Here is a 25,363-nt window from a genome sequence, read left to right as displayed (position 1 = left end):
AATACCGACTGGACAACCCTCCCATCCACTTTCTGAATAATCCTCTCCAAGAAGTTCTGTCACTCAAGCTTTTGGGTCTCACTATCTGCCATGATCTTTCCTGGGAAAACCACATTTCAAATCTGGCCTCCAAAGCCAGTCGTCGACTGGGCATCCTCCGTCGTGCGAAGTCCTTCCTTGGCACACCTGAGCTCCTCACCACATACAAGGCTTTCATCCGCAGCTCAATGGAATACTGCTCTCCCCTCTGGGCTGGTGCTCCTGCCTCACACCAAGCTCGTCTTCACGCTGTTGAAACCAAAGCATTCAGAATCATTGGAATCTCCCGCGATGAAGCCAGCTCCAAGGGCCTCTCACTCACTCACCGCAGGCAGGTTGGTGGTCTTCCCATCTTCTACCGACTCCTCTCTGGCCTTGCCCCCCCCCCCCAGCTCTCTCTGGGCACTGGCCCGCAAATATTCCTACAGGTCGCACAAGATCTGCCTACAACCCTCTTATGGTCAAACTGCCAAAATCAAGACTCTCTGCTCACCTTCACTCCTTCATGCCTCTTTTCTCCCACCTCTGGAACAAACTCCCTCACTCTCTTCAATCCCACTCCACCCTCCAGGTCCTTAAAACAGCTGTTCACCACCATCTCTTATCTTCTCCCATCCAAAACCTTGATCTTTTCTACCCCCGCTAATTTCACCCCAATGCCACTTTTTTGAAATACCAACTTCTGTCCTGGAAGTCCTTGGTGTCCTTGGTGTCCTTGGTTTTATACTTCTCTCCCCCCCCCCCCCCCCCTTTCCCACGCCTCCTCCCCCCAAGCCCTCTCCCTTCCACACATCTCCCTGCTCTCAAATGTTGTGTTTGTGTGCTTCCCCTTCTCTCCCCATCTTGTCTTCCGCTCCCTCTTTTTATATATTTTGTTTGGTCGATTTGTTTGTGAAGTAAATGTTAGCTCTTTCACGAGCCTCGATTATGTATACAAAAAAAAAAAGAAAAGAAAAAAGGTTCTGCACGTCAAACCTCTTGGTGGTGGTTCGTATGCAGCCCGTGGCTGCTTGGCTGCATTATTTTTCTGGAGATGTGGCTGCAGCACTGATGCAGTGCCTCCATTACCAGTAATTGAGCTGGTACTCATTTTTGCCAACAACGGAAGGATAACAGGCTTAGTCAACCACCCTGGTGTTAATTCAACGGAAGACAGGGGCTCAAACTCAGGACCCGAAGATCTTAAGCCAGCCACCTTAACTGTTAATCCAACACCAGGTTTGTCAAACCTGTTAACCTCATACCAGACCGCACCTGTTCCTAAAACAATGTAATTAGTGGAGAGTATTTTGCATGATGGATTCATCCTTTCTTAAAACTTGTTAATGAGGAATTACACTTGTGTCTATCTCTCATCTGAGGATCTTTCCAGCCTGTTTTTCTCCTCTCTGCAGTTTTACTAAATTACCATTTTTTACACCACGAAACCAGACATGGCGACTGTACAAGATAACAATTCTCGAGTCATGAAGGATAAAAAAAAAGCCTCAAAATGCTTTTACCAACCCAGAACGATTTCAGTGGCCTGATAAAGTGCTCTTGTCCATTGGAAACCAGCGATTTAGTGTTCTGACCATGATGGATACTATCATCAATGATTATACCTAAATACTTATCGGAGTGAACAGTCTTAATATCACAATTATTAATCATGACTATGGGTAACTGAGGTTTGGATTTCCTAATGTCAAAAAAAACATCTCTTTAGTCTTTTGAGTGTTCAATTCAAGAAAATTGTCACTACTCCATGTAACAAAATTCTCAATATTGTTTCTATAATCCAGTTCACTATCTTTAAGAAAACCGACAATCACAGTGTCATCCACATATTTAACAAGAAAGACCAACCAGAGATTGCAAACCCTCGCCAGGACATGTTTTAGTGGTTTTAACGCTTTTGTGTTAAAACAAATATTGCGGTCGATCCACGTGACCGATGACGTCATCATTTTTTTTTCCTCCACCAATGTATTCCTAGATGACGCAATAAATTTCATCTTGATCGGATGAAGGTTTGTACTTGTCGAATTATGACATCATAATAGAGGAACCTATGACATCATCATTAGCATATGCTATTCCCCATGGAGAGTTCTTTACAAGGAGCCATGTCTCAATTTTTTGTATGCAGCGCTTTCGGAGATATAGAGGTGCAAAGTTTTTCGGGTTTTCAAAGGTGGCACCCGTACCACGTGACCTATGACGTCATAATTATTAAAATTTATACAGGAGGAGGCGCACCTATGATGAAAATTTCCTGTGAATCGGACCAACGGTTGCAGAGAAAATCAAATTTATTCTGTGTGGACAAACAGACAGACAAACAAAGACAGACAGACAGACAAACAAACAGACTGACAAACAAACAGACTCAAATGCAATATCCTCTCCTCTGGGGAGGGTAAATACCATACTGCATATCGTTTTGCCTCTATCACTCAATGGTGAAGAATCACTTAAAAATCTTGTGATCCGGCTTTGGTTTCGGATGTTCGCCAAAATTGAATAAATTCATCCTTGTCATATCCAATCTCTCCACCAAGTTTCATCCAGATCCATCTGCAATTTTTTGAGATATTGTGATATATATCGTTTTTTTCTCAATCTCTCAAGAGTGACAAATTACTTTAAATAGTCTCAAATCTAGTTCCGGATCAGGATATTCACCAAAATCTAATCATTTCATCTGTATCACATACTGAACCTCTCCACCAAATTTCGGCTGAATCCATCCACAACGTTTTTAGATATCTTGTTCACAAACAGACAAACAAACAAACAAATGAAAAATCGGTCAGAGACTGAGGACTTGCCGGAATGTACTTTCTTATAGGCCATTTTGGACAAATATGGCGGCCGAACCACGTGACTGATGACGTCATCATTATTTGTTTTCTAAACTAATTTATTCCTTGATGATGCTCATTAAATTTCATTTTGATCGGATAAAGTTTTGTACTTGTAAAATTATGACGTCATAATGGAGGCACCTATGACATCATCATTAACATATTTTATTCTCCATGTAGAGTTCTTTACAATGAGCCATGTCTCAATTTTTTTCTATTCACCACTTTCGGAGATATAGAGGTGCAAAGTTTTTCCGTTTTTCCAAGATGGCGGCCGAACGACGTGACCGATGACGTCATCATGGCGCTCAAGAAATCGTGGGGCTTTATGCCCACATGGCACTCAAGAAATTTCATCTTGATCGGATAAAGTGTTGTACTTGTCGAAATATGACGTCATAATGGAGGCACCAATGACATCATCATGAACATATTTTATTCCACATGGAGAGTTCTTTACAATGAGCCATGTCTCAATTTTTTCTATTCAGCACTTTCAGAGATATAGAGGTGCAAATTCTTTCGGTTTTTCCAAGATGGCGGCCGAACCACGTGACCGATGACGTCATCATATATTTTTTTCTCCACCAGTTTATGCCATCATGTCGCTCAAGAAATTGCATCTTCATTGGATGAAGTTTTGTACTTGTCGAATTATGGAATTATGACGTCATAATGGAGGCCTTGGGCCGAGAGAGTTAAAAATTTGGCACAGTCTATTCCAGGGCAAGACAAATATGTGTGTAAAGTTTGGCGATTCTATGTGCAACGGTGTAGACGTAGTACTGCGCACAAACAGACAGACAAACAGATGAAAAATCGGTCAGAGGCCGAGGACTTGCCAGAATGTACTTTTTTATTGGCCATTTTGGACAAATATGGCGGCCGAACCACGTGACCGATGACATCATCATTATTTGTTTTCTAAACTAATTTATTCCTTGATGATGCTCATGAAATTTCATCTTGATCGGAAGAAGTTTTGTTGTCGAATTATGACGTCATAATGGAAGCACCAACTACATCATCATTAACATATTTATTCCCCATGGAGAGTTCTTTACAATGAGCCATGTCTCAATTTTTTCTATTCAGCACTTTCGGAGATATAGAGGTGCAAAGTTTTTCCTTTTTTCCAAGATGGCGGCCGAACCACGTGACCGATGACATTATCATTAACATATTTTATTTCCCATGGAGAGTTCTTTACAATGAGCCATGTCTTCATTTTTTCTATTCAGCACTTTCGGAGATAGAGAGGTGCAAATTTTTTCGGTTTTTCCAAGATGGCGGCCGAACCACGTGACCGATGACGTCATCAATTGGGCACAGTCTATTCCAGGGCAAGACAAATATGTTTTAAAGTTTGGTGATTCTACGTGCAACGGTGTAAAAGTAGTGCTGCGCACAGACAAACAGACAAACAGACAGACAGACAGACAGACAAACCAACCAACCGATCAACACACGTGCCGGAATATTTTCCGGCAAGTAACAAACATGAACTATGTCATGCATAGCATGATACTTGCAAAATCCCTTAAAGAAGTTGTTGACCTTTGGCCTATGTTGGCCTTTTGACCAAAGTTGACCAAAAATATTTTGGGTTGAATTCAGTGTTGGAACTTGGGATTTGGGAATGGGGCCTAATGACTTGGGGTTTGGGAGGTGGGGGGCAGGGGATGGTTCATAACTTGTGGTTTGTAAGGGTGGAGCGTTGAGGACTTACGGGTTTGTTAGGTGGGGGGTCGATGTCTTGAAGTCATATTTTACATTTGCGCGGATGTTTCGCAGGTACCTGCTAGTAATAAATAATACGCTGCCCATTAATTGAAGCATTAAATGAAAACTTCATACTAAGTTTAAAATAGTTTATTGTTTTATTTTTTCCTGCAGGAGTTTGCAACGAGGACACTTGTTTCAATGGTGGTCATTGTCATGAAGGCCCTGAAGTGCTCTGCGAGTGTTCTCCAAGCTTTGAGGGCCCTCACTGCCAGTATGGTAAGTTCCGATACAGTTTTTCCGGCCTTGTTTTCATGATATGCCCATAATTAGGGATCCAATCCTTTCAGGATGGATACCTATTGTTTTTGTTCAGATGGTTTTTTTGTTTGGGTTTTTTCGAATTAAAATTCATTTTTTCGGCAACCGTTGGTCCGGTTGATACGAAATTTTCACCATATTATGTGCCTACTCATGTAGATTTTTGTTTAAGAAATATGACGTCATAGGTCACGTGGTACAGCCGCCATCTTGGAAAAACCGAAAACAATTGGACCTCTATATCTCTAAAACTGCTCGATGGAGAATATTGAAACATAGTTCGTTGTAAAGAACTCTGCATGTGGAATAAGTCTTGTTCACAAAGACGTCATTGGTTTGTCCATTATGATGTCATAATTCAACAAGTGCAATGCTGTGTCTGATCCATTTGAAATTTATTGAGCGTGTTCTACACAACAATATAAGAGCAGAATGTAAATGAATGACATCATAGGTCACGTGGTTCGGCAGCCATATTGGGTTGAACATAACAAAGTTAAAATTCGACTTCTCCAGAACGGCTGACCAGATCGATGCTAAACTTCATGCAAATGATGTACTGGACATGGGGACTATATGGTGTACATTTTAACGCCATAGGTCACATGGTCTACCAGTTATGATTTTTTGAAGATCAAACATTTAAAAATCAATTCCTTCAGAAAGGTTGGACAGGTTGAGTGGAACCTTCACATACATGTTCCCCAAACCTCGGGGATACCAGGGTGTTTTCGAAAAAATCATAGGTCACATGGTCTGGCAGCCATGTTGGATCAAAGGAAAATAAATAAAGAAATAAGTATTTCTCTGACACCGACAAAGCTATTCATGTCAAACGTCACAAGTATGGTGTCGTCTAGAGGAATACATGTTTAAAATATCAATGTGATCGGTCGCACGGTCTGGCAGCCAGAATTAAAAAAAACAATTTAAGCAGAGAAAGAAGAAGAAGAATATGGCATGGGTGACGTGGGGTTATATCGAAGACGGGCAGATTGGATCGTGGTAATAACTGCCCGCAGTTATTAAGTGGCCCATCGTAGGTGGCCCCTCTAGTTACTCCCGCCAGGGAGTAATGCATTCGATCGTGTCCGTGTGTGTGTGTGTGTGTGTGTGTGTGTGTGTTCGTATGTTCGTGTGTTTGTGAACAAGATATCTGGAAAAGTTCTGAACGGATTTGGATGAAAGTTGGTGGGATGATTGCCCTTGGGATAAGGAAGAATTGCTTAGTTTTTGGTGAAGCTCAGGAAATTATTCCGGATCCAGGAAGGTTTTTTGGGAATTTTTTGGGGAATTTTTTTTTCTGTTTTCCTTTAAAATCCATTTTCTCTGCAATAATTGGACCGATTGAGAGCAAATTTTTACCATAGGAGGGACTCCGTCGGCAGAATATTTTAATGGTAATTATGACGTCACAGGTCACGTGGTTCGGCCGCCATATTGTTTTGAGTGAAAAATACTAAAATCCAATTTTCTCCAAAACGGCTGAACAGATCGAGGCCAAACTTTGCAGGCCGAATCGCATATCCATGATGAACAAAAAAGGCAGCGAGCATGACGTCATGCATCACATGGTTTCAGAGGTATGACGTTTTTAAGCACAAACATTTAAAACCTAGCTCCTCCCTCATTTGTGATCCAATGGAGGGGAAACTTCAAAAATCTATTCAGCATATCAGTCTACTAAAATGCCCTTTTGGAATTTGCGATAGGTCACATGGTTTGGCAGATATCGTTAATTAAATGCAAATAATAAAAACATTTATATCTCTTGAACCACTTCATTTATCGACGTGAAACTTCATACTGTAGTAGAAGTCATGAAGAGTAACATGTGTGCAAAATTTGAAGATGATTGGATGTACGGTCTGGAAGCTGGAAGTTGTTATTGCGTGAAGAAGAAGAGTCTTCGACTGTGGACGATTAATTATTTATTACATCTACAGACTTGCAGGCATCGTTTGACACAATGTCCCGGGTTAATTTGAACCTCAAACAAAACTAGAACGCCCCTCAGTAGAGCGCATACTCCCGCCGTGGGTTTAGTTGGAATAATACATTTTGTTTAACATCCCCTCTCCCCAAAACAATAAATGAAAAGAAAGTAGGCCCTTACTGTCAGATAATTTATTTTGATATATCTCGGAATTAGAGGAGAAAAACATTATTTAAGAATAAGAATAAAAGCTTTAATGCAGTAAAACAGAAAAAAATCTTACCCAAAAAAATTCCTGGATCCAGAATAATATCCTGAGCTTCACCAAAAACTAATCAATTCTTCCTTATCCCAAGGGCAATCATCCCACCAACTTTCATCCAAATCCGTTCAGAACTTTCCCAGATATCTTGTTCACAAACACACGAACATACGAACACACACACACACACGGACGGACACGATCGAATGCATTACTCCCTGGTGGGAGTAATAAACCTGAAAATCGCAGAGCCAGAACCAGAATTATTTATTTGGTCTGGGAAGCCCATGTGAGGTTTCTTCTTCTTCAGCCTCTCACAACCCTGGGTGAATATGCGATCTTTTTTAAAAAGTTGGAATTTTGCCAAATCTGTTTTATTCGTTTGTTAATATACCTCAGCCATTGACAAATCTGGAACTAAGTCTTTATAAGTTCATCAAATACTGACACCGTGATTGACATTCGCTGAGCTAAATGTTGATATCTCTTTTGAGGTATTAAAAAAAACAAAAAAAACAGTTTTAAAGCATTATACATATCAAACGATACATTTTATAAAACGGGGAAACCTAATACACACTTTGGTGGTTTTAAAATGACAGAATATGTCTTTATTAGAAAAAAAACAAAAAAATGAACATTGAAGACGACGCTGCGAAAAAAAATACACTGCTCTAACGCATAACCACGAGTTTAAACTACATTTACAACAAATATGAAAACTATTTTCATATCACAATGTTAAATATAGAATATATAGAAGATAATGTCCAAAAAAAATGAGCCCTATCTTCCAATGGTAAAAATATCTTTCAAAAAATTCCTGGATCGGAAATAATATCCTGAGCTTCACAAAAAACTAATCAATTCTTCCTTATCCCAAGGGCAATCATCCCACCAACTTTCATCCAAATTCGTTCAGAACTTTTCCAGATATCTTGTTCACAAACACACGAACACACACACACACACGGACACGAGTGAATGCATGAGTCCCTGGCGGGAGTAATTATAATTCCAGATTTGTCAATGGCTGAGGTATGTTAACAAACAAATAAAACAGATTTGACAAAATTCGAACTTCTTTTTTTTAAACATCGCGTATTCACCCAGGGTTGTGAGATGCTGAAGCAGAAGAAACCTCGCATGGGCTTCCCAGACCAAAAAATAATTCTGGTTCTGGCTCTGCGATTTTCAGGTTTATGTATCTATATATCTACATAGCTGGGCAGTGTCTGTTGTCACTGAACTACTCCCTGAAACTTTTATTTCTGTGGTTGTGAAGTGTTTTTTATAACGGGATGGTGGTTTTGAATCACGTGGTGGTGAGGCATTTTAAATCATGTGGCTGTGAGGTGTTTTTAATTTCGTGGCTGTGAAGTGTTTTTATTTCATGTTTTATGGCTGTGAGGTGTTTTTATTTCATGTTTTATGGCTGTGAGGTGTTTTTATTTCATGTTTTATGGCTGTGAGGTGTTTTTATTTCATGTTTTATGGCTGTGAGGTGTTTTTATTTCATGTTTTATGGCTGTGAGGTGTTTTTATTTCATGTTTTATGGCTGTGAAGTGTTTTTATTTCATGTTTTATGGCTGTGAGGTGTTTTTATTTCATGTTTTATGGCTGTGAGGTGTTTTTATTTCATGTTTTATGGCTGTGAGGTGTTTTTATTTCATGTTTTATGGCTGTGAGGTGTTTTTATTACGTGCTTTATGGCTGTGAGGTGTTTTTATTTCATGTTTTATGGCTGTGAGGTGTTTTTATTTCGTGTTTTATGGCTGTGAGGTGTTTTTATTACGTGTTTTATGGCTGTGAGGTGTTTTTATTTCATGTTTTATGGCTGTGAGGTGTTTTTATTTCATGTTTTATGGCTGTGAGGTGTTTTTATTTCGTGTTTTATGGCTGTGAGGTGTTTTTATTACGTGTTTTATGGCTGTGAGGTGTTTTTATTTCATGTTTTTATGGCTGTGAGGTGTTTTTATTACGTGTTTTATGACGGTGAGGTGTTTTTATTTCATGTTTTATGGCTGTGAGGTGTTTTTATTACGTGTTTTATGGCTGTGAGGTGTTTTTATCTCATGTTTTATGGCTGTGAGGTGTTTTTATTTCATGTTTTATGGCTGTGAGGTGTTTTTATTTCATGTTTTATGGCTGTGAGGTGTTTTTATTACGTTTTTTTTTATGGCTGTGAGGTGTTTTTATTTCATGTTTTATGGCTGTGAGGTGTTTTTATTTCATGTTTTATGGCTGTGAGGTGTTTTTATTTCATGTTTTATGGCTGTGAGGTGTTTTTATTACGTTTTTTTTTATGGCTGTGAGGTGTTTTTATTTCATGTTTTATGGCTGTGAGGTGTTTTTATTTCGTGTTTTATGGCTGTGAGGTGTTTTTATTTCATGTTTTATGGCTGTGAGGTGTTTTTATTACGTGTTTTATGGCTGTGAGGTGTTTTTATCTCATGTTTTATGGCTGTGAGGTGTTTTTATTTCATGTTTTATGGCTGTGAGGTGTTTTTATTTCATGTTTTATGGCTGTGAGGTGTTTTTATTACGTTTTTTTAATGGCTGTGAGGTGTTTTTATTTCGTGTTTTATGGCTGTGAGGTGTTTTTATTACATGTTTTATGGCTGTGAGGTGTTTTTATTTCATGTTTTATGGCTGTGAGGTGTTTTTATTACGTGTTTTATGGCTGTGAGGTGTTTTTATAACGTGTTTTATGGCTGTGAGGTGTTTTTATTACATGTTTTATGGCTGTGAGGTGTTTTTATTTCATGTTTTATGGCTGTGAGGTGTTTTTATCTCATGTGTTATGGCTGTGAGGTGTTTTTATCTCGTGTTATGGCTGTGAGGTGTTTTTATTACGTGTTTTATGGCTGTGAGGTGTTTTTATTACGTGTTTTATGGCTGTGAGGTGTTTTTATTTCATGTTTTATGGCTGTGAGGTGTTTTTATTTCATGTTTTATGGCTGTGAGGTGTTTTTATTACATGTTTTATGGCTGTGAGGTGTTTTTATTTCATGTTTTATGGCTGTGAGGTGTTTTTATCTCATGTTTTATGGCTGTGAGGTGTTTTTATCTCATGTTTTATGGCTGTGAGGTGTTTTTATTACATGTTTTATGGCTGTGAGGTGTTTTTATTTCATGTTTTATGGCTGTGAGGTGTTTTTATTTCGTGTTTTATGGCTGTGAGGTGTTTTTATTTCATGTTTTATGGCTGTGGGGTGTTTTTATTTCGTGTTTTATGGCTGTGAGGTGTTTTTATTACGTGTTTTATGGCTGTGAGGTGTTTTTATTACGTGTTTTATGGCTGTGAGGTGTTTTTATTACGTGTTTTATGGCTGTGAGGTGTTTTTATTTCATGTTTTATGGCTGTGATGTGTTTTTACTTCATGTTTTATGGCTGTGAGGTGTTTTTATTTCGTGTTTTATGGCTGTGAGGTGTTTTTATTACGTGTTTTATGGCTGTGAGGTGTTTTTGTTACGTGTTTTATGGCTGTGAGGTGTTTTTATTTCATGTTTTATGGCTGTGAGGTGTTTTATTACGTGTTTTATGGCTGTGAGGTGTTTTTATCTCATGTTTTATGGCTGTGAGGTGTTTTTATTACGTGTTTTATGGCTGTGAGGTGTTTTTATCTCATGTTTTATGGCTGTGAGGTGTTTTTATTACGTGTTTTATGGCTGTGAGGTGTTTTTATTTCGTGTTTTATGGCTGTGAGGTGTTTTATTACGTGTTTTATGGCTGTGAGGTGTTTTTATTTCATGTTTTATGGCTGTGAGGTGTTTTTATTTCGTGTTTTATGGCTGTGAGGTGTTTTTATTACGTTTTTTTTAATGGCTGTGAGGTGTTTTTATTTCGTGTTTTATGGCTGTGAGGTGTTTTTATCATGTTTTATGGCTGTGAGGTGTTTTTATTACATGTTTTATGGCTGTGAGGTGTTTTTATTTCATGTTTTATGGCTGTGAGGTGTTTTTATTTCATGTTTTATGGCTGTGAGGTGTTTTTATTACGTGTTTTATGGCTGTGAGGTGTTTTTATTTCATGTTTTATGGCTGTGAGGTGTTTTTATTTCATGTTTTATGGCTGTGAGGTGTTTTTATTACGTGTTTTATGGCTGTGAGGTGTTTTTATTTCATGTTTTATGGCTGTGAGGTGTTTTTATTTCGTGTTTTATGGCTGTGAGGTGTTTTTATTACGTGTTTTATGGCTGTGAGGTGTTTTTATTTCATGTTTTATGGCTGTGAGGTGTTTTTATTACGTGTTTTATGGCTGTGAGGTGTTTTTGTCTCATGTTTTATGGCTGTGAGGTGTTTTTATTATGTGTTTTATGGCTGAGGTGTTTTTATTACGTGTTTTATGGCTGTGAGGTGTTTTTATTTCATGTTTTATGGCTGTGAGGTGTTTTTATTACGTGTTTTATGGCTGTGAGGTGTTTTTATTACGTGTTTTATGGCTGTGAGGTGTTTTTATTACGTGTTTTATGGCTGTGAGGTGTTTTTATTTCATGTTTTATGGCTGTGAGGTGTTTTTATTACGTTTTTTTTATGGCTGAGATGTGTTTTTATTTCGTGTTTTATGGCTGTGAGGTGTTTTATCTCATGTTTTATGGCTGTGAGGTGTTTTTATTACATGTTTTATGGCTGTGAGGTGTTTTTATTACGTGTTTTATGGCTGTGAGGTGTTTTTATTTCATGTTTTATGGCTGTGAGGTGTTTTTATTACGTGTTTTATGGCTGTGAGGTCTTTTATGGCTGTGAGGTGTTTTTATTACGTGTTTTATGGCTGTGAGGTGTTTTTATTTCATGTTTTATGGCTGTGAGGTGTTTTTATTACGTGTTTTATGGCTGTGAGGTGTTTTTATTTCATGTTTTATGGCTGTGAGGTGTTTTTATTTCATGTTTTATGGCTGTGAGGTGTTTTTATTTCGTGTTTTATGGCTGTGAGGTGTTTTTATTACGTGTTTTATGGCTGTGAGGTGTTTTTATTTCATGTTTTATGGCTGTGAGGTGTTTTTATTACGTGTTTTATGGCTGTGAGGTGTTTTTATTACGTGTTTTATGGCTGTGAGGTGTTTTTATCTCATGTTTTATGGCTGTGAAGTGTTTTTATTACGTGTTTTATGGCTGTGAGGTGTTTTTATTACGTGTTTTATGGCTGTGAGGTGTTTTTATTTCATGTTTTATGGCTGTGAGGTGTTTTTATTACGTGTTTTATGGCTGTGAGGTGTTTTTATTACGTGTTTTATGGCTGTGAGGTGTTTTTATTACGTGTTTTATGGCTGTGAGGTGTTTTTATTTCATGTTTTATGGCTGCGAGGTGTTTTTATGACGTGTTTTTTAATGGCTGTGAGGTGTTTTTATTTCGTGTTTTATGGCTGTGAGGTGTTTTTATCTCATGTTTTATGGCGGTGAGGTGTTTTTTTACGTGTTTTATGGCTGTGAGGTGTTTTTATTTCATGCTTTATGGCTGTGAGGTGTTTTTATTTCGTGTTTTATGGCTGTGAGGTGTTTTTATTACGTGTTTTATGGCTGTTGAGGTGTTTTTATTTCATGTTTTATGGCTGTGAGGTGTTTTTTAATTTTGTGGTGGTGTGTTTTTATTACGTGTTTTATGGCTGTGAGGTGTTTTTATTACGTGTTTTATGGCTGTGAGGTGTTTTTATTACGTGTTTTATGGCTGTTGAGGTGTTTTTATTTCATGTTTTATGGCTGTGAGGTGTTTTTATCTCATGTTTTATGGCTGTGAGGTGTTTTTATTACGTGTTTTATGGCTGTGAGGTGTTTTTATTTCATGTTTTATGGCTGTGAGATGTTTTTTAATTTTGTGGTGGTGTGTTTTTATTACGTGTTTTATGGCTGTGAGGTGTTTTTATTACGTGTTTTATGGCTGTGAGGTGTTTTTATTACGTGTTTTATGGCTGTTGAGGTGTTTTTATTTCATGTTTTATGGCTGTGAGGTGTTTTTATCTCATGTTTTATGGCTGTGAGGTGTTTTTATTACGTGTTTTATGGCTGTTGAGGTGTTTTTATTTCATGTTTTATGGCTGTGAGATGTTTTTTAATTTTGTGGTGGTGTGTTTTTATTACGTGTTTTATGGCTGTGAGGTGTTTTTATTACGTGTTTTATGGCTGTGAGGTGTTTTTATTACGTGTTTTATGGCTGTTGAGGTGTTTTTATCTCATGTTTTATGGCTGTGAGGTGTTTTTATTACGTGTTTTATGGCTGTGAGGTGTTTTTATTACGTGTTTTATGGCTGTGAGGTGTTTTTATTGCATGTTTTATGGCTGTGAGGTGTTTTTATTACGTGTTTTATGGCTGTGAGGTGTTTTTATTACGTGTTTTATTGCTGTGAGGTGTTTTTATTACGTGTTTTATTGCTGTGAGGTGTTTTTATTACGTGTTTTATGGCTGTGAGGTGTTTTTATTATGTGTTTTATGGCTGTGAGGTGTTTTATTACGTGTTTTATGGCTGTGAGGTGTTTTTATTACATGTTTTATGGCTGTGAGGTGTTTTTATTTCATGTTTTATGGCTGTGAGGTGTTTTTATTTCATGTTTTATGGCTGTGAGGTGTTTTTATTACGTGTTTTATGGCTGTGAGGTGTTTTTATTTCATGTTTTATGGCTGTGAGGTGTTTTTATTACGTGTTTTATGGCTGTGAGGTGTTTTTATTTCATGTTTTATGGCTGTGAGGTGTTTTATTACGTGTTTTATGGCTGTGAGGTGTTTTTATTACATGTTTTATGGCTGTGAGGTGTTTTTATTTCGTGTTTTATGGCTGTGAGGTGTTTTTATTTCGTGTTTTATGGCTGTGAGGTGTTTTTATTACGTGCTTTATGGCTGTGAGGTGTTTTTATTACGTGTTTTATGGCTGTGAGGTGTTTTTATTACGTGTTTTATGGCTGTGAGGTGTTTTTATTTCGTGTTTTATGGCTGGGGTGTTTTTATTATGTGTTTTATGGCTGTGAGGTGTTTTATCACGTGTTTTATGGCTGTGAGGTGTTTTTATTTCATGTTTTATGGCTGTGAGGTGTTTTTATTTCGTGTTTTATGTCTGTGAGGTGTTTTTATTTCATGTTTTATGGCTGTGAGGTGTTTTTATTACGTGTTTTATGGCTGTGAGGTGTTTTTATTACGTGTTTTATGGCTGTGAGGTGTTTTTATTTTGTGTTTTATGGCTGAGGTGTTTTTATTATGTGTTTTATGGCTGTGAGGTGTTTTTATTACGTGTTTTATGGCTGTGAGGTGTTTTTATTACGTGTTTTATGGCTGTGAGGTGTTTTTATTACGTGTTTTATGGCTGTGAGGTGTTTTTATTTCGTGTTTTATGGCTGTGGGGTGTTTTTATTACGTGTTTTATTGCTGTGAGGTGTTTTTATTACGTGTTTTATGGCTGTGAGGTGTTTTTATTTCGTGTTTTATGGCTGTGAGGTGTTTTTATTACGTGTTTTATGGCTGAGGTGTTTTTATTACGTGTTTTATGGCTGTGAGGTGTTTTTATTACGTGTTTTATGGCTGTGAGGTGTTTTTATTACGTGTTTTATGGCTGTGAGGTGTTTTTATTACGTGTTTTATGGCTGTGAGGTGTTTTTATTTCATGTTTTATGGCTGTGAGGTGTTTTTGTTATGTGTTTTATGGCTGTGAGGTGTTTTTGTCTCATGTTTTATGGATGTGAGGTGTTTTTATTACGTGTTTTATGGCTGTGAGGTGTTTTATTACGTGTTTTATGGCTGTGAGGTGTTTTTATTTCGTGTTTTATGGCTGTGAGGTGTTTTTATTTCATGTTTTATGGCTGTGAGGTGTTTTTATTACGTGTTTTATGGCTGTGAGGTGTTTTTATTACGTGTTTTATGGCTGTGAGGTGTTTTTATTACGTTTTTTATGGCTGTGAGGTGTTTTTATTACGTGTTTTATGGCTGTGAGGTGTTTTTATTTCATGTTTTATGGCTGTGAGGTGTTTTTATTTCGTGTTTTATGGCTGTGAGGTGTTTTTATTACGTGTTTAATGGCTGTGAGGTGTTTTTATTACGTGTTTTATGGCTGTGAGGTGTTTTTATTACGTGTTTTATGGCTGTGAGGTGTTTTTATTACGTGTTTTATGGCTGTGGGGTGTTTTTATTTCGTGTTTTATGGCTGAGGTGTTTTTATTATGTGTTTTATGGCTGTGAGGTGTTTTTATTACGTGTTTTATGGCTGTGAGGTGTTTTTATTTCGTGTTTTATGGCTGTGAGGTGTTTTTATTACGTGTTTTATGGCTGTGAGGTGTTTTTATTACGTGTTTTATGGCTGTGAGGTGTTTTTATTACGTGTTTTATGGCTGTGAGGTGTTTTTATTACGTGTTTTATGGCTGTGAGGTGTTTTTATTACATGTTTTATGGCTGTGAGGTGTTTTTATTTCGTGTTTTATGGCTGAGGTGTTTTTATTTCGTGTTTTATGGCTGTGAGGTGTTTTTATTACGTGTTTTATGGCTGTGAGGTGTTTTTATTACGTGTTTTATGGCTGTGAGGTGTTTTTATTACGTGTTTTATGGCTGTGAGGTGTTTTTATTACGTGTTTTATGGCTGTGAGGTGTTTTTATTTCGTGTTTTATGGCTGTGAGGTGTTTTTATTACGTGTTTTATGGCTGTGAGGTGTTTTTATTTCGTGTTTTATGGCTGAGGTGTTTTTATTATGTGTTTTATGGCTGTGAGGTGTTTTTATTACGTGTTTTATGGCTGTGAGGTGTTTTTATCACGTGTTTTATGGCTGTGAGGTGTTTTTATTACGTGTTTTATGGCTGTGAGGTGTTTTTATTACGTGTTTTATGGCTGTGAGGTGTTTTTATTCCGTGTTTTATGGCTGTGAGGTGTTTTTATTTCATGTTTTATGGCTGTGAGGTGTTTTATTACGTGTTTTATGGCTGTGAGGTGTTTTTATTACATGTTTTATGGCTGTGAGGTGTTTTTATTTCGTATTTTATGGCTGTGAGGTGTTTTTATTACGTGTTTTATGGCTGTGAGGTGTTTTTATTACGTGTTTTATGGCTGTGAGGTGTTTTTATTACGTGTTTTATGGCTGTGAGGTGTTTTTATTACGTGTTTTATGGCTGTGAGGTGTTTTATTACATGTTTTATGGCTGTGAGGTGTTTTTATTTCATGTTTTATGGCTGTGAGGTGTTTTTATTTCGTTTTTTATGGCTGTGAGGTGTTTTTATTTCATGTTTTATGGCTGTGAGGTGTTTTTATTACGTGTTTTATGGCTGTGAGGTGTTTTTATTTCGTGTTTTATGGCTGAGGTGTTTTTATTATGTGTTTTATGGCTGTGAGGTGTTTTTATTACGTGTTTTATGGCTGTGAGGTGTTTTTATTACGTGTTTTATGGCTGTGACGTGTTTTTATTACGTGTTTTATGGCTGTGAGGTGTTTTTATTTCATGTTTTATGGCTGTGAGGTGTTTTTATTTCGTGTTTTATGGCTGTGAGGTGTTTTTATTACGTGTTTTATGGCTGTGAGGTGTTTTTATAACGTGTTTTATGGCTGTGAGGTGTTTTTATTACGTGTTTTATGGCTGTGAGGTGTTTTTATTTCGTGTTTTATGGCTGGGGTGTTTTTATTATGTGTTTTATGGCTGTGAGGTGTTTTATCACGTGTTTTATGGCTGTGAGGTGTTTTTATTTCATGTTTTATGGCTGTGAGGTGTTTTTATTTCGTGTTTTATGTCTGTGAGGTGTTTTTATTTCATGTTTTATGGCTGTGAGGTGTTTTTATTACGTGTTTTATGGCTGTGAGGTGTTTTTATTACGTGTTTTATGGCTGTGAGGTGTTTTTATTTCGTGTTTTATGGCTGAGGTGTTTTTATTATGTGTTTTATGGCTGTGAGGTGTTTTTATTACGTGTTTTATGGCTGTGAGGTGTTTTTATTACGTGTTTTATGGCTGTGAGGTGTTTTTATTACGTGTTTTATGGCTGTGAGGTGTTTTTATTCCGTGTTTTATGGCTGTGGGGTGTTTTTATTACGTGTTTTATTGCTGTGAGGTGTTTTTATTACGTGTTTTATGGCTGTGAGGTGTTTTTATTTCGTGTTTTATGGCTGTGAGGTGTTTTTATTACGTGTTTTATGGCTGTGAGGTGTTTTTATTACGTGTTTTATGGCTGTGAGGTGTTTTTATTACGTGTTTTATGGCTGTGAGGTGTTTTTATTACGTGTTTTATGGCTGTGAGGTGTTTTTATTACGTGTTTTATGGCTGTGAGGTGTTTTTATTTCATGTTTTATGGCTGTGAGGTGTTTTTGTTATGTGTTTTATGGCTGTGAGGTGTTTTTGTCTCATGTTTTATGGCTGTGAGGTGTTTTTATTATGTGTTTTATGGCTGTGAGGTGTTTTATTACGTGTTTTATGGCTGTGAGGTGTTTTTATTTCATGTTTTATGGCTGTGAGGTGTTTTTATTTCGTGTTTTATGGCTGTGAGGTGTTTTTATTTCATGTTTTATGGCTGTGAGGTGTTTTTATTACGTGTTTTATGGCTGTGAGGTGTTTTTATTACGTGTTTTATGGCTGTGAGGTGTTTTTATTACGTGTTTTATGGCTGTGAGGTGTTTTTATTACGTGTTTTATGGCTGTGAGGTGTTTTTATTTCATGTTTTATGGCTGTGAGGTGTTTTTATTTCGTGTTTTATGGCTGTGAGGTGTTTTTATTACGTGTTTTATGGCTGTGAGGTGTTTTTATTACGTGTTTTATGGCTGTGAGGTGTTTTTATTACGTGTTTTATGGCTGTGAGGTGTTTTTACTACGTGTTTTATGGCTGTGGGGTGTTTTTATTTCGTGTTTTATGGCTGAGGTGTTTTTATTATGTGTTTTATGGCTGTGAGGTGTTTTTATTACGTGTTTTATGGCTGTGAGGTGTTTTTATTACGTGTTTTATGGCTGTGAGGTGTTTTTATTACGTGTTTTATGGCTGTGAGGTGTTTTTATTCCGTGTTTTATGGCTGTGAGGTGTTTTTGTTTCATGTTTTATGGCTGTGAGGTGTTTTATTATGTGTTTTATGGCTGTGAGGTGTTTTTATTACATGTTTTATGGCTGTGAGGTGTTTTTATTTCGTGTTTTATGGCTGTGAGGTGTTTTTATTTCGTGTTTTATGGCTGTGAGGTGTTTTTATTACGTGTTTTATGGCTGTGAGGTGTTTTTATTACGTGTTTTATGGCTGTGAGGTGTTTTTATTACGTGTTTTATGGCTGTGAGGTGTTTTTATTACGTGTTTTATGGCTGTGAGGTGTTTTTATTTCGTGTTTTATGGCTGAGGTGTTTTTATTATGTGTTTTATGGCTGTGAGGTGTTTTTATTACGTGTTTTATGGCTGTGAGGTGTTTTTATTACGTGTTTTATGGCTGTGAGGTGTTTTTATTACGTGTTTTATGGCTGTGAGGTGTTTTTATTACGTGTTTTATGGCTGTGAGGTGTTTTTATTCCGTGTTTTATGGCTGTGAGGTGTTTTTATTTCATGTTTTATGGCTGTGAGGTGTTTTATTACGTGTTTTATGGCTGTGAGGTGTTTTTATTACATGTTTTATGGCTGTGAGGTGTTTTTATTTCGTGTTTTATGGCTGTGAGGTGTTTTTATTTCGTGTTTTATGGCTGTGAGGTGTTTCTATTACGTGTTTTATGGCTGTGAGGTGTTTTTATTACGTGTTTTATGGCTGTGAGGTGTTTTTATTACGTGTTTTATGGCTGTGAGGTGTTTTTATTACGTGTTTTATGGCTGTGAGGTGTTTTTATTTCGTGTTTTATGGCTGTGAGGTGTTTTTATTACGTGTTTTATGGCTGTGAGGTGTTTTTATTTCGTGTTTTATGGCTGAGGTGTTTTTATTATGTGTTTTATGGCTGTGAGGTGTTTTTATTACGTGTTTTATGGCTGTGAGGTGTTTTTATTACGTGTTTTATGGCTGTGAGGTGTTTTTATTACGTGTTTTATGGCTGTGAGGTGTTTTTATTACGTGTTTTATGGCTGTGAGGTGTTTTTATTCCATGTTTTATGGCTGTGAGGTGTTTTTATTTCATGTTTTATGGCTGTGAGGTGTTTTATTACGTGTTTTATGGCTGTGAGGTGTTTTTATTACATGTTTTATGGCTGTGAGGTGTTTTTATTTCGTGTTTTATGGCTGTGAGGTGTTTTTATTACGTGTTTTATGGCTGTGAGGTGTTTTTATTACGTGTTTTATGGCTGTGAGGTGTTTTTATTACGTGTTTTATGGCTGTGAGGTGTTTTTATTACGTGTTTTATGGCTGTGAGGTGTTTTATTACATGTTTTATGGCTGTGAGGTGTTTTTATTTCATGTTTTATGGCTGTGAGGTGTTTTTATTTCGTTTTTTATGGCTGTGAGGTGTTTTTATTTCATGTTTTATGGCTGTGAGGTGTTTTTATTACGTGTTTTATGGCTGTGAGGTGTTTTTATTTCGTGTTTTATGGCTGAGGTGTTTTTATTATGTGTTTTATGGCTGTGAGGTGTTTTTATTACGTGTTTTATGGCTGTGAGGTGTTTTTATTACGTGTTTTATGGCTGTGAGGTGTTTTTATTATGTGTTTTATGGCTGTGAGGTGTTTTTATTCCGTGTTTTATGGCTGTGAGGTGTTTTTATTACGTGTTTTATGGCTGTGAGGTGTTTTTATTACGTGTTTTGTTGCTGTGAGGTGTTTTTATTACGTGTTTTATGGCTGTGAGGTGTTTTTATTTCGTGTTTTATGGCTGTGAGGTGTTTTTATTACGTGTTTTATGGCTGTGAGGTGTTTTTATTACGTGTTTTATGGCTGTGAGGTGTTTTTATTACGTGTTTTATGGCTGTGAGGTGTTTTTATTACGTGTTTTATGGCTGTGAGGTGTTTTTATTACGTGTTTTATGGCTGTGAGGTGTTTTTATTTCATGTTTTATGGCTGTGAGGTGTTTTTGTTATGTGTTTTATGGCTGTGAGGTGTTTTTGTCTGATGTTTTATGGCTGTGAGGTGTTTTTATTACGTGTTTTATGGCTGTGAGGTGTTTTATTACGTGTTTTATGGCTGTGAGGTGTTTTTATTTCATGTTTTATGGCTGTGAGGTGTTTTTATTTCGTGTTTTATGGCTGTGAGGTGTTTTTATTTCATGTTTTATGGCTGTGAGGTGTTTTTATTACGTGTTTTATGGCTGTGACGTGTTTTTATTACGTGTTTTATGGCTGTGAGGTGTTTTTATTACGTGTTTTATGGCTGTGAGGTGTTTTTATTTCATGTTTTATGGCTGTGAGGTGTTTTTATTTCGTGTTTTATGGCTGTGAGGTGTTTTTATTACGTGTTTTATGGCTGTGAGGTGTTTTTATTACGTGTTTTATGGCTGTGAGGTGTTTTTATTACGTGTTTTATGGCTGTGAGGTGTTTTTATTACGTGTTTTATGGCTGTGAGGTGTTTTTATTTCGTGTTTTATGGCTGAGGTGTTTTTATTATGTGTTTTATGGCTGTGAGGTGTTTTTATTACGTGTTTTATGGCTGTGAGGTGTTTTTATTACGTGTTTTATGGCTGTGAGGTGTTTTTATTACGTGTTTTATGGCTGTGAGGTGTTTTTATTCCGTGTTTTATGGCTGTGAGGTGTTTTTATTACGTGTTTTATTGCTGTGAGGTGTTTTTATTACGTGTTTTATGGCTGTGAGGTGTTTATTTCGTGTTTTATGGCTGTGAGGTGTTTTTATTACGTGTTTTATGGCTGTGAGGTGTTTTTATTACGTGTTTTATGGCTGTGAGGTGTTTTTATTACGTGTTTTATGGCTGTGAGGTGTTTTTATTACGTGTTTTATGGCTGTGAGGTGTTTTTATTACGTGTTTTATGGCTGTGAGGTGTTTTTATTTCATGTTTTATGGCTGTGAGGTGTTTTTTTTTTTTTTTTTTTTTTTTTTTTTTTTTTGTATACAATATCGAGGCTCGTGAAAGAGCGAACATTAATCACACAGAAAGACAAACCGACACATAAAACATATAACATAGGGAGCGGTAGACAAGATGGGGAGAGAGGGGGAAGGACACAAACACAACATTTGAGAGCAGGGACCGAGAGACATGGAGACATCGAGAGATCTGAGAGAGGGCGAGGGCTTTGGGGGGGGGGGGGGCGTGGGAAAGGGGCAGTGGGAGAGGTATAAAACATATGGACACTGCCAGGACTTCCAGGAAAGAAGTTGGAATTTCAAACAAGGTGGATCTGGGGTGAATTAGCGGGGGTAGAAAAGATCAAGGTTTTGGATGGGGGAAGATAAGAGATGGTGGTGAACAGCTGTTTTAAAGACCTGGAGGGAGGAGTGGGATTGAAGGGAGTGAGGGAGTTTGTTCCAGAGGCGGGAGAAAAGAGGAATGAAAGAGTGAAGGTGAGCGGAGAGCCGAGATTTCGGCAGTTTAACCATCAGAGGGTTGCTGGCAGATCTTGTGCGACCTGTAGGAATATTTGGGGGACAGAGCACAGAGAGAGCTGGGGGTGCAAGGCCGGAGAGGAGTCGGTAGAAGACAGAAAGACCACCTACCTGCCTGCGGTGAGTGAGTGAAAGGCCCTCAGAGATAGCTTCATCGCGGGAGATTCCAATAATTCTGAAAGCTTTGGTTTCAACAGCGTGAAGCCGAGCTAGGTGTGAGGCAGGAGCACCGGCCCATAGGGGAGAACAGTATTCCATTGAGCTGCGGATGAAAGCCTTGTATGTGGTGAGGAGCTCAGGTGTGCCGAGGAAGGACTTCGCACGACGGAGGATGCCCAGTCGGCGACTGGCTTTGGAGGCCAGCTTGGAAATGTGGTTTTCCCAAGAAAGATCATGGCAGATAGTGAGACCCAAAATCTTGAGCGACAGAACTTCTTGGAGAGGATTGTTGAGAAAGTAGATGGGAGGGTTGTCCAGTCGATCTTTTCGGAGAGACATAGTAAGAGTGTGAGATTTGTCAGGATTGAAAGACATGTTCCACTTGTTTGACCAGTCTGTGATTTTGTCCAGGTCTTCAGAGAGTGAGGAGGCAGCAGACTGCCGATCTGAGGGAAGAGGAATGGAGCGGCAGAGAGTGGAGTCATCAGCAAAGAGATAGAGAGGATTTTCGAGAGAGTCAGAGAGATCATTGATGAAGACCAGAAAAAGCACGGGGCCCAGAACACTGCCTTGGGGAACTCCAGCCTGAACAGGAAGAGGAGATGAGAGAAACCCATTCAGGGCCACACGTTGACGACGACTAGAGAGGAAGTCCGCCAGCCATGCGTGGAGATTTCCATGGATACCAAAGGAGGAGAGTTTATGTGTTTTATGGCTGTGAGGTGTTTTTATCTCATGTTTTATGGCTGTGAGGTGTTTTTATTACGTGTTTTATGGCTGTGAGGTGTTTTATTACGTGTTTTATGGCTGTGAGGTGTTTTTATTTCGTGTTTTATGGCTGTGGGGTGTTTTTATTACGTGTTTTATTGCTGTGAGGTGTTTTTATTACGTGTTTTATGGCTGTGAGGTGTTTTTATTTCGTGTTTTATGGCTGTGAGGTGTTTTTATTACGTGTTTTATGGCTGAGGTGTTTTTATTACGTGTTTTATGGCTGTGAGGTGTTTTTATTACGTGTTTTATGGCTGTGAGGTGTTTTTATTACGTGTTTTATGGCTGTGAGGTGTTTTTATTACGTGTTTTATGGCTGTGAGGTGTTTTTATTTCATGTTTTATGGCTGTGAGGTGTTTTTGTTATGTGTTTTATGGCTGTGAGGTGTTTTTGTCTCATGTTTTATGGATGTGAGGTGTTTTTATTACGTGTTTTATGGCTGTGAGGTGTTTTATTACGTGTTTTATGGCTGTGAGGTGTTTTTATTTCGTGTTTTATGGCTGTGAGGTGTTTTTATTTCATGTTTTATGGCTGTGAGGTGTTTTTATTACGTGTTTTATGGCTGTGAGGTGTTTTTATTACGTGTTTTATGGCTGTGAGGTGTTTTTATTACGTTTTTTATGGCTGTGAGGTGTTTTTATTACGTGTTTTATGGCTGTGAGGTGTTTTTATTTCATGTTTTATGGCTGTGAGGTGTTTTTATTTCGTGTTTTATGGCTGTGAGGTGTTTTTATTACGTGTTTTATGGCTGTGAGGTGTTTTTATTACGTGTTTTATGGCTGTGAGGTGTTTTTATTACGTGTTTTATGGCTGTGAGGTGTTTTTATTACGTGTTTTATGGCTGTGGGGTGTTTTTATTTCGTGTTTTATGGCTGAGGTGTTTTTATTATGTGTTTTATGGCTGTGAGGTGTTTTTATTTCGTGTTTTATGGCTGTGAGGTGTTTTTATTTCGTGTTTTATGGCTGTGAGGTGTTTTTATTACGTGTTTTATGGCTGTGAGGTGTTTTTATTACGTGTTTTATGGCTGTGAGGTGTTTTTATTACGTGTTTTATGGCTGTGAGGTGTTTTTATTACATGTTTTATGGCTGTGAGGTGTTTTTATTTCGTGTTTTATGGCTGTGAGGTGTTTTTATTTCGTGTTTTATGGCTGTGAGGTGTTTTTATTACGTGTTTTATGGCTGTGAGGTGTTTTTATTACGTGTTTTATGGCTGTGAGGTGTTTTTATTACGTGTTTTATGGCTGTGAGGTGTTTTTATTACGTGTTTTATGGCTGTGAGGTGTTTTTATTTCGTGTTTTATGGCTGTGAGGTGTTTTTATTACGTGTTTTATGGCTGTGAGGTGTTTTTATTTCGTGTTTTATGGCTGAGGTGTTTTTATTATGTGTTTTATGGCTGTGAGGTGTTTTTATTACGTGTTTTATGGCTGTGAGGTGTTTTTATCACGTGTTTTATGGCTGTGAGGTGTTTTTATTACGTGTTTTATGGCTGTGAGGTGTTTTTATTACGTGTTTTATGGCTGTGAGGTGTTTTTATTCCGTGTTTTATGGCTGTGAGGTGTTTTTATTTCATGTTTTATGGCTGTGAGGTGTTTTATTACGTGTTTTATGGCTGTGAGGTGTTTTTATTACGTTTTATGGCTGTGAGGTGTTTTTATTTCGTGTTTTATGGCTGTGAGGTGTTTTTATTACGTGTTTTATGGCTGTGAGGTGTTTTTATTTCGTGTTTTATGGCTGTGAGGTGTTTTTATTTCGTGTTTTATGGCTGTGAGGTGTTTTTATTACGTGTTTTATGGCTGTGAGGTGTTTTTATTACGTGTTTTATGGCTGTGAGGTGTTTTTATAACGTGTTTTATGGCTGTGAGGTGTTTTTATTACGTGTTTTATGGCTGTGAGGTGTTTTTATTTCGTGTTTTATGGCTGGGGTGTTTTTATTATGTGTTTTATGGCTGTGAGGTGTTTTATCACGTGTTTTATGGCTGTGAGGTGTTTTTATTTCATGTTTTATGGCTGTGAGGTGTTTTTATTTCGTGTTTTATGTCTGTGAGGTGTTTTTATTTCATGTTTTATGGCTGTGAGGTGTTTTTATTACGTGTTTTATGGCTGTGAGGTGTTTTTATTACGTGTTTTATGGCTGTGAGGTGTTTTTATTTCGTGTTTTATGGCTGAGGTGTTTTTATTATGTGTTTTATGGCTGTGAGGTGTTTTTATTACGTGTTTTATGGCTGTGAGGTGTTTTTATTACGTGTTTTATGGCTGTGAGGTGTTTTTATTACGTGTTTTATGGCTGTGAGGTGTTTTTATTCCGTGTTTTATGGCTGTGGGGTGTTTTTATTACGTGTTTTATTGCTGTGAGGTGTTTTTATTACGTGTTTTATGGCTGTGAGGTGTTTTTATTTCGTGTTTTATGGCTGTGAGGTGTTTTTATTACGTGTTTTATGGCTGTGAGGTGTTTTTATTACGTGTTTTATGGCTGTGAGGTGTTTTTATTACGTGTTTTATGGCTGTGAGGTGTTTTTATTACGTGTTTTATGGCTGTGAGGTGTTTTTATTACGTGTTTTATGGCTGTGAGGTGTTTTTATTTCATGTTTTATGGCTGTGAGGTGTTTTTGTTATGTGTTTTATGGCTGTGAGGTGTTTTTGTCTCATGTTTTATGGCTGTGAGGTGTTTTTATTATGTGTTTTATGGCTGTGAGGTGTTTTATTACGTGTTTTATGGCTGTGAGGTGTTTTTATTTCATGTTTTATGGCTGTGAGGTGTTTTTATTTCGTGTTTTATGGCTGTGAGGTGTTTTTATTTCATGTTTTATGGCTGTGAGGTGTTTTTATTACGTGTTTTATGGCTGTGAGGTGTTTTTATTACGTGTTTTATGGCTGTGAGGTGTTTTTATTACGTGTTTTAT

At 37.4% G+C, this 25,363-nt stretch overlaps 1 protein-coding gene across 1 annotated transcript in view; it reads left to right on the top strand.

Moving 5' to 3' along the window:
* The window catches only part of MEGF6 (multiple EGF like domains 6), a 520,079-nt gene that overhangs the window by 93,841 nt on the left and 400,875 nt on the right, over positions 1-25,363 (top strand). Inside the window, exon 4 of the mRNA XM_078781084.1 lies at positions 4,785-4,889. Within this exon, the coding sequence (XP_078637210.1) occupies positions 4,785-4,889 (105 nt within the window). The remainder of the gene's footprint in view (positions 1-4,784; positions 4,890-25,363) is intronic.

The sequence above is a fragment of the Myxine glutinosa genome, chromosome 6, assembly GCF_964187855.1.
Source record: "Myxine glutinosa chromosome 6, kmMyxGlut1.1, whole genome shotgun sequence".
Lineage (NCBI taxonomy): Eukaryota > Metazoa > Chordata > Myxini > Myxiniformes > Myxinidae > Myxine > Myxine glutinosa.
The sequence above is the reverse complement of the archived record's forward strand: the minus strand, read 5'-3'. Positions and strand labels throughout refer to the sequence as shown.